Source organism: Castor canadensis, chromosome 11, assembly GCF_047511655.1.
Source record: "Castor canadensis chromosome 11, mCasCan1.hap1v2, whole genome shotgun sequence".
In the NCBI taxonomy this organism is placed as follows: Eukaryota; Metazoa; Chordata; class Mammalia; order Rodentia; family Castoridae; genus Castor; species Castor canadensis.
Genome location: NC_133396.1, coordinates 96,582,588 through 96,592,908, shown reverse-complemented (window position 1 = coordinate 96,592,908; position 10,321 = coordinate 96,582,588). Strand labels below are relative to the sequence as shown.

The window sequence follows — 10,321 nt, the reverse complement described above, 5'->3', positions numbered from 1 at the left end:
ATGAGTGACATTGAGTGAAAGAATTACAACTTGTGTGTTACAACTTGTTTGAATGAAAAGTCAAAGGTTTACCCCATTATACTGTTGGTTTCACAATCTGACTGCTGAGGTTTGTATGATGGTTGACTGACATGTTAGAATCCTGACTTGCTAGGATTTATTCTTTTTTTTTTTTTACAAGATAAATTATATATTGATTAACTTGAATTTTTTTTCTTTTATTATTCATATGTGCATACAAGGCTTGGGTCATTTCTCCCCCCTGCCCCCACCCCCCTCCCTTACCACCCACTCCGCCCTCTCCCCCCCACCCCCTCAATACCCAGCAGAAACTATTTTGCCCTTATTTCTAATTTTGTTGTAGAGAGAGTATAAGCTATAATAGGAAGGAACAAGGGTTTTTGCTGGTTGAGATAAGGATAGCTATACAGGGCATTGACTCACATTGATTTCCTGTGCGTGTGTGTTACCTTCTAGGTTAATTCTTTTTGATCTAACCTTTTCTCTAGTTCCTGGCTAGGATTTATTCTTAGGGCTCTTATTATATTGTACTTTGTTTTAATTCATATTTATTTATCTTATACAGATAATTAAATAGTCATATATTGTCACATAAATATACATAAGTATTTAATATCATGCCTTATCTGCTTGCTACCCTTTGAGATTTATAAGGCTAGGCTAGAAGCTGTCATTACTGCTTCTGTGGCAGTGCCTGCTTCTAGGAGATGCTCTGGACAAGTGTGTGGGTTTGACTGACATCTGATAGCCAATAGATAAAGCCCAGTCTGGGAAGGAGGCATCTGAGCTCCTTTCCAATCAAGATGGCCTTCAACTCCCAGCCTTATGTTTACCACTTTTCAGTCCTTTCTCATACCTCTGAATGCTCTAGCCCTATGGCTATCCACATAGACAGTGTTTTTGCTAATCGTGCTCTAATTACTTCCTCCTTCTGAATGTCCCTTCCCACCCTGAATTCCTGGCATACCTTCATCTCTCAGGAACCCAGCTGTATGTCACTCCATGTGAAGTCATTCACTAACCCTCCTTCTCCACTGATCCTCTTTGGAACTCTGTATATGCCTTTATGGAAAGCCCAATTCCACCCCAATGGTCTGCTTACAAATCCTTTCTCACTAACTGGAATAATGTCCTGTAAGACTGATTATTTCCAGAGCCTGGTGTGGCAAGGAAACATATATCTCTAAGATATTATTGTATTCTGTCATAGCATTGAGCAAAGGCAAGAGTGAGAATTTGGGATACAGACAAAACAGTTTATCAGAAATACAATAAAGAAAAGCTTTTTTCTCAGATTAAAAAGGGACCCTTGGTCTGATAAGGAGAAGGAGAAAGGATGGGTTACTGCAAAGGCTTCTTGTAAGAACATCAGAAGATCTAAGAGAAATTACACTAAGGTGTGCCCACACTGGCTACAGACTACTGCAGTTATGTACAAAGACATCAATGGCATTGCCCGTTGTGACAAGTGACAGGCAATTCAAAGTGAAGGCACAGGAACACCAGCTAGACCCTTTGCTCTATTTTGCCACCATGTTCTTGCTTAAAAAATAGTAAGTTACTATGGGATTAGAGAGGGAAACCCAGCCTTGTAGGAAAGTGACTGAACTAGACACTAGGCTGTCATATAAAAAGTATAGATATATTTATTACAAAGCCAACTTTTCAAACAGAAACACACACTCACTACCCTAGTCTGACATAGAGATGGCTCTTCAAAAGTTTGTCTTGGATGCTGATGGATGCTGATGGATGCTGATGGATGCATGAGTACACACAGATCCACAATATGATCACTGAACTTTTTAGGTTATGCCTGATGGATATTCAATTGTTGGAGTTTTGAGGAAACAATAAATAACATCATTGTCTTTGCATCCCAATATTGTAACAAACTGGCATATATTATGAGAAAATTGGCTAGATTGAGGTTTTCAAAATAAGATTGATAAATCTAAAGAATGAAACTTAGATCTGTTGTCATAGACAGGACCCTTAAAACGACCCCTTTGAATGGAATTTGCATTTGTGCTTCAGGAACACTCCACAGGATGAACCAAGAATACTTTTGTGCCGAGTCCACACCACAAGGATACCAGTGACCCATGGACCCAGCAGGACTGAGCCAAGTGCACCTAGCTCCAATTCCCAAAATCAATCAGATATTGTGTCCTCTTCACAAGGGAGAAGCAAGTCAGCATCAAGGAGAGGCCAGAAGCATTCCCTAGGGGGATTCTCCTCACAGGAACGTGATACCAAAGGAACGAAGGCTCTTCTCTAAAATCAATACATAGCTGCCATTGGCATAGTGTGTGGTTAGCGATGAATTCAACTCTACCTGCCCTCCCAAATGCTGTAGTCCTCTCTTTCTTTCCCTTTTTTCCCTTCCTTTCTTTTTTCTTTCCTTTCTTTTTTTCTTTCCTTCCTTTCTCTCTCTCTTCCTTTTTTGTTGTTGTGCTAGGTGGGCATACATTGTGGCACTTACAAAAGTTCTTATATCAAATATATCATACTTGAATTCACCCCCTCCACCATTCTCCTCTACCCCCTCCCCATTCCTGGAATAGTTTCAAAAGGTATCATTTTTCCAATTGCATACATGTGTACACAGTATTTGCTTAGTCCCCTCCTGATACTGCTGGACGAATACTCCACTAGGGCTTGTCCAAGGTCAAATGGGGAAGACCGGAAGCTTTGGGCATCTTTACATCCTCAGAGTAATAGGTCAGTTTCCTTCTTTCTGCTTTTGTCCCCAAATGATAGCAGATGGTTGCAAGAAGCATTCTTTATATTATAGAACTTGAAAATTTGATTCTCTGATCCCCATCCCTCTTGGGTCCCCCAACACACATTCTCAATTTTTGTTCAAATTATAACTCAGAGCTGAGATTAAGGATAAATAACTAGTCACCCATGGGAGTATGACTTCTGGCCAAACCTCCTTGTGACCATGTGTGTCTGTATACATTCATATGTATACACAGGCATGTACCCAGATAAGGGCTTGCGTATGAAAATTTTGATTTGTAAGGGTCCAGTAGTGGCTAGGACTGGCTGGAGTATGCAGGGAATGGGGCGTAGAATTGATTGCTTATTCTTCAGGAGACTGAGATATCTGATGAAACTCTGCATTGGTTGTAGTTGTCTAGATACACACAGGCGTGTTTGGAGACGTTTGTTGAGATGGTGTGAACAAGAAAACAAACTGCCTTTGTCCCTGTCTTTAAGGGACAGGTGACCCAGCTCTGAAGTCTGTGCTCTTCAGATCATCTATATATTCTAGAATCAAACATAATCATCCCTTCCACTGACCCCATGGCCTAAGAACACATTGTCGACCTTTCACGCTTTTAATGGCCTGAGGGAACAAACAGTGCTTAGATTTCTTCCTCATTGGGCTTTATGTATCTGTTAGGATTAGGTTTGGCTATGAGCCAAAGAACCACAGAAACTAGTAAGTAAAAAGAAAGACCTTTATTTCTCATATTTCTGTAAGTCAAGATATTGTTCAGGGCTGTAGGGGTGGTGTGGCTCCCAGGACTCCTCGGAATCCAGGCTCCTTCCACCTGCTGCTTCACCATGTGTGGCCTCCATTCACAGGTTCATTTCATGGTCCCATATAACCAGTTGCTCCAGCTCTAGCCATCACATCTGCATTCCGCCCAGGAAGAGGAAAAAAAGGGCACAGGAGTTGCTTTTTAAGGAAGATAGTTTAGAAATGTCACCTGATGATTCAGTTTATCTCACTAGCAGAACTCTACAATGGAGACTGAGAAATGCAGGCTTTGTTGCAGGTCCCCTGGTGCCAGCTTAAAATGTAGGCTGTTATTTTAGAGAATAGATTATATGGAAGGATCGCAAAATGCTCTGGTCCCCAACACCCTGACCACTGCCTCATGTTCCCCATAGTCAGTCACCACTCCAAACACAGGGCTCCCCATGCATTCACACACACGCATCTGGCATCCTGCTCTCCACTTTTATGCCATGCTAAGTCTTTTTCATGCCCTCTTCTCTCCACTCCACCCATCTAAATCTACCTATGTTTCAAAGCTAAGTATAAAGCCCCACCTTCTTGGAAAAGCCTCTTCCTCTCTTCCCTTGTCCCAATAAACTTTCCCTTTTTAAAACTCCCATAGCATACACCATGTACACCAGTAATCAGACACAGTATGTATAGACATTTATGTTAAAGTCACATGTGTGCCTCTAACCTTCAAACAGAATGCAAGCTGCTTTATGCAGGAAACACATCGTGACTTCTTTTTACCTTTTACAGTACCTGGGCTTGCATGTGGTCCTAAGACTTCTAAGTGTCTTGCCATGGAAGTCAGGGTTGAGGGTATAAACATAAGATCTAGAGCCAGGAGAAATGAGCCAGGCACTCAGCTCTGACCCTAACTTACTCTGTAACTGTAGGCAAGACACTTAACTTCTCTGAGCTTCAAGTTTCTCTATTCTAAAATGAAGGAATGTCTGCCTAACAAACCCAGAAGGTTGTTATAAGGAACACACACACACACACACACACACATACACACACACATACCCTTTGTACAGGTTAAACTCCACAAAATTAATAGGTGTGTAGCGTGTCGTGGTTTTTTTGACTGCAAGCAAAAGAAATCAGCAACTCTGGATAAGCTGAGCAAGAAAGGGTATTAATGGGACTAGCAGAGCAGATTGCTCACAGAATCAAAGGTATCTGGAAGAAACAGATGGGAGGCAGGGCAGCTCTATAATCCAGGCAGCAGGAACCATTTGGACATCCTGCCAGGTAACAAGCTCCAACCAAGTGTTCCACTTTGTGCCACTCCATCAAGGTCTGGGAGACAGGGGTTGGCCAAGTTTTGCATATACAACCCTTGCTCCTTGATTATTGCAGCCCAGGTCACCTTGATTTGCAGTCCTACCAAGTCCATAATGGAAGATGGTCCTGCCCCCAAGAGAAATCAGGGTGATATTATCAATGCAATGTGGCCAGAGCACGGCCAACATCCACTTCAAGGCTTACTTGATTGAGAAGCAGTAACTCATTCCTTTGATTCTGAATACATTTCACAAGAAACTATAAGCTACTTCCTTAGAGCTGATCAGTGAACCCTTTGGAGTGAATCAGTTTATCAGATTCCTTCTACTAAGAGCAGTTAGACCTTACTGTTAATCTCCTTGTTTGTGGCTCTTAATGTAGTATGAGTTTAATTAATTAAAGGTTTGAATTAAGGGCTATTTCACCCCTAAGTTGCGATCACTAATTGGACAGGGCCAATGTATTTTTCTGCTAACCTTAGTATTTCTATTACCTATCCTGGAACCTAGCACATTCCAGGTACTTAACACTTATTGAATGAATGAAAGGAGTGAATAAATGAAGACTAGGATGCTAAAAGATAAATTGGTCAGATGCACAACTAGCTAGCTAGCTCCTTCCCACCATGGGTTAGGCACAGGATCCACCTTGCCCTTCCTAAGTACATGGGATAGCAGGAGGGAGGTTAAGAAGTACCAACAGACTAGCAATACCCACTAGGGCCCCTACCTCCTTCTCCAGAATCCTGCCCTCAAGGATAGGATGCCCACTAGGTAGTGGCAGCAGTGAGCCATAGCTGCTGGCAGAGGAAATGATTTTCTCACAGTCTGACCTGCCATCCCCTCCTTGCTGCAAGCATCTGACAAAGAGGAGCATTCTTCACACAAATACCATACTCCCCAAGGGGCCAATCTGCATTTGCCTTGAGACAAAATACTGAGAAGGTCTCCAATTTGTATAGCATAGCACAGTTTGCAAAACTCTTCCCTACTTCTTTGGTGCTAATGACACCAAAGAAGACAGACTAATGTCACTGTCTCATTTTACAGATGAAGAAATGATGGTTGAAAGCCTTGCTTAAGGTCATGTGTAGGGAAGTAGGACACTTCACATGGGACACAAACTTTAAAGCTAGTTTCACCTTTCTACATTGTTTAGCTTAAAGACTCCAGGCCTTCTTTTGAGTCCTAAAGATAACTCTCAACTTCTTGTTGTTGAACATAATGTTACACCATAGTAAACAAAGGGACGTAAGAAAACAAATGTATTAATTTGGTTGTGACTCTTGATAGTACAGTTTTATTGTAGTTAGTCATATTAGTCTTCATCCCAGTTTGGACTGATTTAGAGAGAGAAAGAGAGGGACTGACTTTGATTTCATTTGCAGTTCAATTAAAATTTTATTGTGTCTTTGGGTTTGGAAACTGACAAGATTAAATCCATTTTCTTCTGACTTTTGATTCATGTTAGGTCAACTCAAATTTTCCTCAGCAGTGAAAGCTCAGCTTGTGGCTCCAGCTCTCCACTCTGATCCCATCCCTCTTCCCCCAACACAGGTTATGAAAAGAAGGTGACAAGAGAAGACTGGAGAAATATCCTATGTCCTGATCACTTCTTCTGGGAGTGAGAGTTCCTAATGTGTCTTCATAATTGGAATTTTATCTGCATGCCTTCAAACAAGCACAACACAAGCCAGTCCTCCAAGCAACTGGCTCAGGTGGGTGAGACCCACACTGAGATTTAACAAACTGATGGCATGCGATGAGGAGGAGCCTCAGCTCAGATGAACCAGTGTCTTCTCCATTCTCTTCAAAGTTGGTCTGAAACTCCCATAAGCCTATCATCAATGACCAAGCATTGAGAACATGTCTGATCCACAGCATGGCAGACGATGCTTGTCCGTTTCCGTGTGCCCAATGAGAGCCACGTGCTTTAGATATCTCATCCCCCTTCTGAGGTAGTAACAAGTGTCATCCCAGTACCCTACATGAACAAGAGTGAGGCAGCTTGCTCCAAGGAGGAGATGGGATTTAGATCTACACCTGCCCCTCAGAGTTAGAAGGGAAAGAGTGAAAAAAAAAAAAAAGAAGAAGAAGAAGAACAGAGACAGCCAGGCCATAGTGAAAGCTTGGGAGCCATGAACAAGCCTCCACTGTTCATGGAAGAGAGGTGCCTTCGAACCCAAACTCCCTTCCAGGTCTTCTATGTAAGTGAAGCCTAAATGTCTACTGTGCCTGAGCTGTCATGAAATTTGGGGTTCATTTGGTGCAACAGGTAGCAGTGATGGGCCCAGACTCCACTCAGGCATCTATACCGGCTTTGCATCTTTCTTGAAAAGGCTAAGCCAACTTGAGATATAAAGGTCTCACTCCTGGACTCCCTCTAGAAGCTGGAGCTAGAAACCAATGCCAGCTCATTAAGGCCAGTCTTAGATACAGGCTTCTTTAGTGGGCTCCTCCTGCCAGCCTGGCCTTCTAACTCACATAACTCTGCTTCTAAGCCATCAGTAAGAGGCAGAAGCAGCTTCCAGCAGGGGGTGAGTGAGCCTAAGATGGGAATGACAGGGTTGGAACAATGGCAGGTGGGTAAGAAAACAGACAAAGAACAATGTCTCCTGTTGAGTATGTTTCCTGGTTTTACATTCATACTGTTTCTGTACTTCTTTCTCCATAGTCATAATAATTGCCCAACCACCTATTGCATTTAAAATTGTTGAAAACTCTGAGAGAATCTTTCAGGGAGCCACTGTCTGCTATTTTGCTTTGCCATTGTTTCTAGGCATTTGCCTTCTGCCCCGCATGAAAAATCTTTCTCCTACCTTGATTCTACCTGATTTTAAAGCAATTGTGCACACAATACATACTATAAACAGCTCTGCTGTGGGTGAGCTTTATGGTAATAATGGGTGGAATGTTCCCCATGCCTCCATCCATGGGGTTTTGTAAAGACTGGGGTCTTTATCCATCTTGGAAAGAGGCTGAAGACTCCCTTCTTATATTTTGCTGTATTTATTTTCCCCAGTCATTTAAAGTTTCACTATAAGCTAGTGCCCATGGCTCTGTGGACCAAACACCCATGTTCTCCTGGTTCTTTGCCCACCATTCTGCCCCAGAATGAACAACAGCTCATTTGTAAGAGGGTTTTAATTTCATCTTGGTATGCCATTAAAGAGTGGAATTAAAGGTCTCTATTCATTTTCACTCACATGGTATCTGCTACATTCTCCAGCCAATCTGTACCATAGACACCTGAGGAGCCACCCAGGTACATCATTCTCACTCATCAGATTGGTTTGGGATTCTTGCTGGCTTGCATAAATTATAAACAAAAGCACAAAAATCACACAACACAGACTCTACCGTAAGGGGACATGCTCCCTCAGCCTTGCAGAGAGTAAAGGGGACATGTGGCCTGTGTTCAAGGCTCTGATGGTGTACCCAGGTATAAGGTCAAACCTGTCACAGCCCCTCTCAGAGGAGTCTAAACTGTCCATATGTCTTTCCTCCAACTAGTTCTGGTTTCCCACGAAGCTCCTAAGCACAGAAAGAGCCTATCCTAGCACCACAATTGGAGATCAGGGTGTGGAACTCTCCCTGTGTACAATGGCTGCGAGGTCTTCTGTGCTCAAGGCAAGAAGAGTGAGTTGGAAGGAAGAGCCCTGGCTTCCTACCTGGTCCTCTCCACCTCTCCGAGCTCCATGAAGCTGTTTAAAAATAGACCCTCTAGAATAGGGGCCTGCAAAACTTTGCAGTAAAGAGCCAAATAGAGATAGCAAATGTTCTAGGCTTTCTTGTTAACATACATTCTGTCATACAATCTTTTTTATTTTTCCTTAAATGACCCTTAAAAAAAAAAATCCGCAGGTCATGGTTTTTCAACCCCTGCTCTAGAACACTGCCATGTTCTCTTCTGTCCTCTCAGCCTGAGCCTTGTCACCACTGCAGGACTCTGTCCCCCTGTGAGCTGCCATCTCTGCCCATGTAGGTTTAGAAGATGGATCCCAGCAGGCAGAGCTGACCTCAGGGCTCGGGTGCAGCAGCTTCCTGTTTTATAGTCCCAGATGTCCTCCCCTCACCAAGCAGATGGTCTGGTTTTGTTTTGAACAAGTATCAGATTTAGTCTCAGTCCCAATCATGTGTCCTGGGGTGGAGCCTCAGTGTCCCCCAGGGAGGTAGGTATATGCTGTCAGCCTCATCCCACATTCACAGAGGCTGAGGCACAAGAGCAGAACCAACCTTCTGACAACCACATTTGAGAACTGAAAAAGCCCAAAAGTCAAAGCTTTGTATCGTCTAAGATCATGGTCAGGTATTGCTCTATCCCACCCAAGCCCAGTGAGTCAACCCCAAAGAGAACAAGAGTTCACTAGAGAACACTGCTAGCCATGTGGAGTTGCTTTCCAGACTCAATAACACTCTGAAAACAGAATGAACTCAAAGCTAGGGGGTCAGGTGGGACAGCCCTCTCTGCCCTGCCGACAAGTCTCTTCAAACTAAAAATAAAGTATATAAAAGTAAATTATCTCATTTATAACTTAAGTGCATCAAGCATTTCCTTAAATATAGTTCACACTGAAAATAAAGTTACTTTGCTGTACAGTTGGTGTCTGTTATAATTAGGAATAAACTTTGATGATAAAGTATGAAAGGTTACACACTCACACACACACATCTATATCTGTCTGTCTGCCTACGGGTCTATAGATGGATAGACATATGCACCTCTTGATAAGAGCTTCCCCCAAATGGTAGGAAGTTGTTAGGAGTCCCTAAGTATCTAGTTTGCATGAGAATGACTATATTAAAAGTCCCTGTCCTTAATGATAAACACATCTTCATATCTAATGCTAAGATTCATGTTAGAAACATTAAACTATGCAATCCATAATGTATTCAGTCTTTGGAAATGCCGAGCTACACCATTATCATTATACAACAGCATCCCCAACAAAACTCCCTCCCCAACCCACCTCTTCTCTGGCCTCCCCATCCTAAAGCCAGCGACCCCTCACATAATATGGTTGTTCCATATGGGAGCCTAACCACCAAACTCTAGGGGAAAACTCAAGAGGTGAAGTAAGAATTCTGCATGGAGTACAGGTGGTCAATGGGGTTTCCCACTCTGGACTGCAGGGGACCAGCTTCTGAGGTTGCTAGGAAACAGTCACCCAGGTTACTGAGGGAAGTGTCGTCACTATCCAGGTCATGGAAAAGGGGCTCAGCACCTGAAATGGAGACAAAACACTGGCATGAGGATCTAGTAGAAGTGATTGACTTCACTGCTAGGAAATTCAGCTGAACTCAACACGTGTTACATGAGCACATCCCCTAAGTGAGACTTTCCACTGAGTGCTGGGACACAGGTAGATGGGGACAACTACATACAAAAGTAGAAGGGGCATAATCCTGGGGTCTGTAGTCTCTTTAGGGGGCTCATGTCCAAAGTGCAACAAGTGAAAGCCACATAAACTAGGCTATGACACAGTGCCAA

General features: G+C 42.9%; 1 protein-coding gene across 1 annotated transcript in view; it reads right to left on the bottom strand.

Moving 5' to 3' along the window:
* Positions 1 to 5,989: 5,989 nt before the first annotated feature.
* Lmx1a (LIM homeobox transcription factor 1 alpha) overlaps positions 5,990 to 10,321 on the bottom strand; it is a 147,964-nt gene continuing 143,632 nt past the window's right edge. Inside the window, exon 8 of the mRNA XM_020175011.2 lies at positions 5,990 to 10,055. Within this exon, the coding sequence (XP_020030600.1) occupies positions 9,895 to 10,055 (161 nt within the window). The 3' untranslated portion in view covers positions 5,990 to 9,894. The remainder of the gene's footprint in view (positions 10,056 to 10,321) is intronic.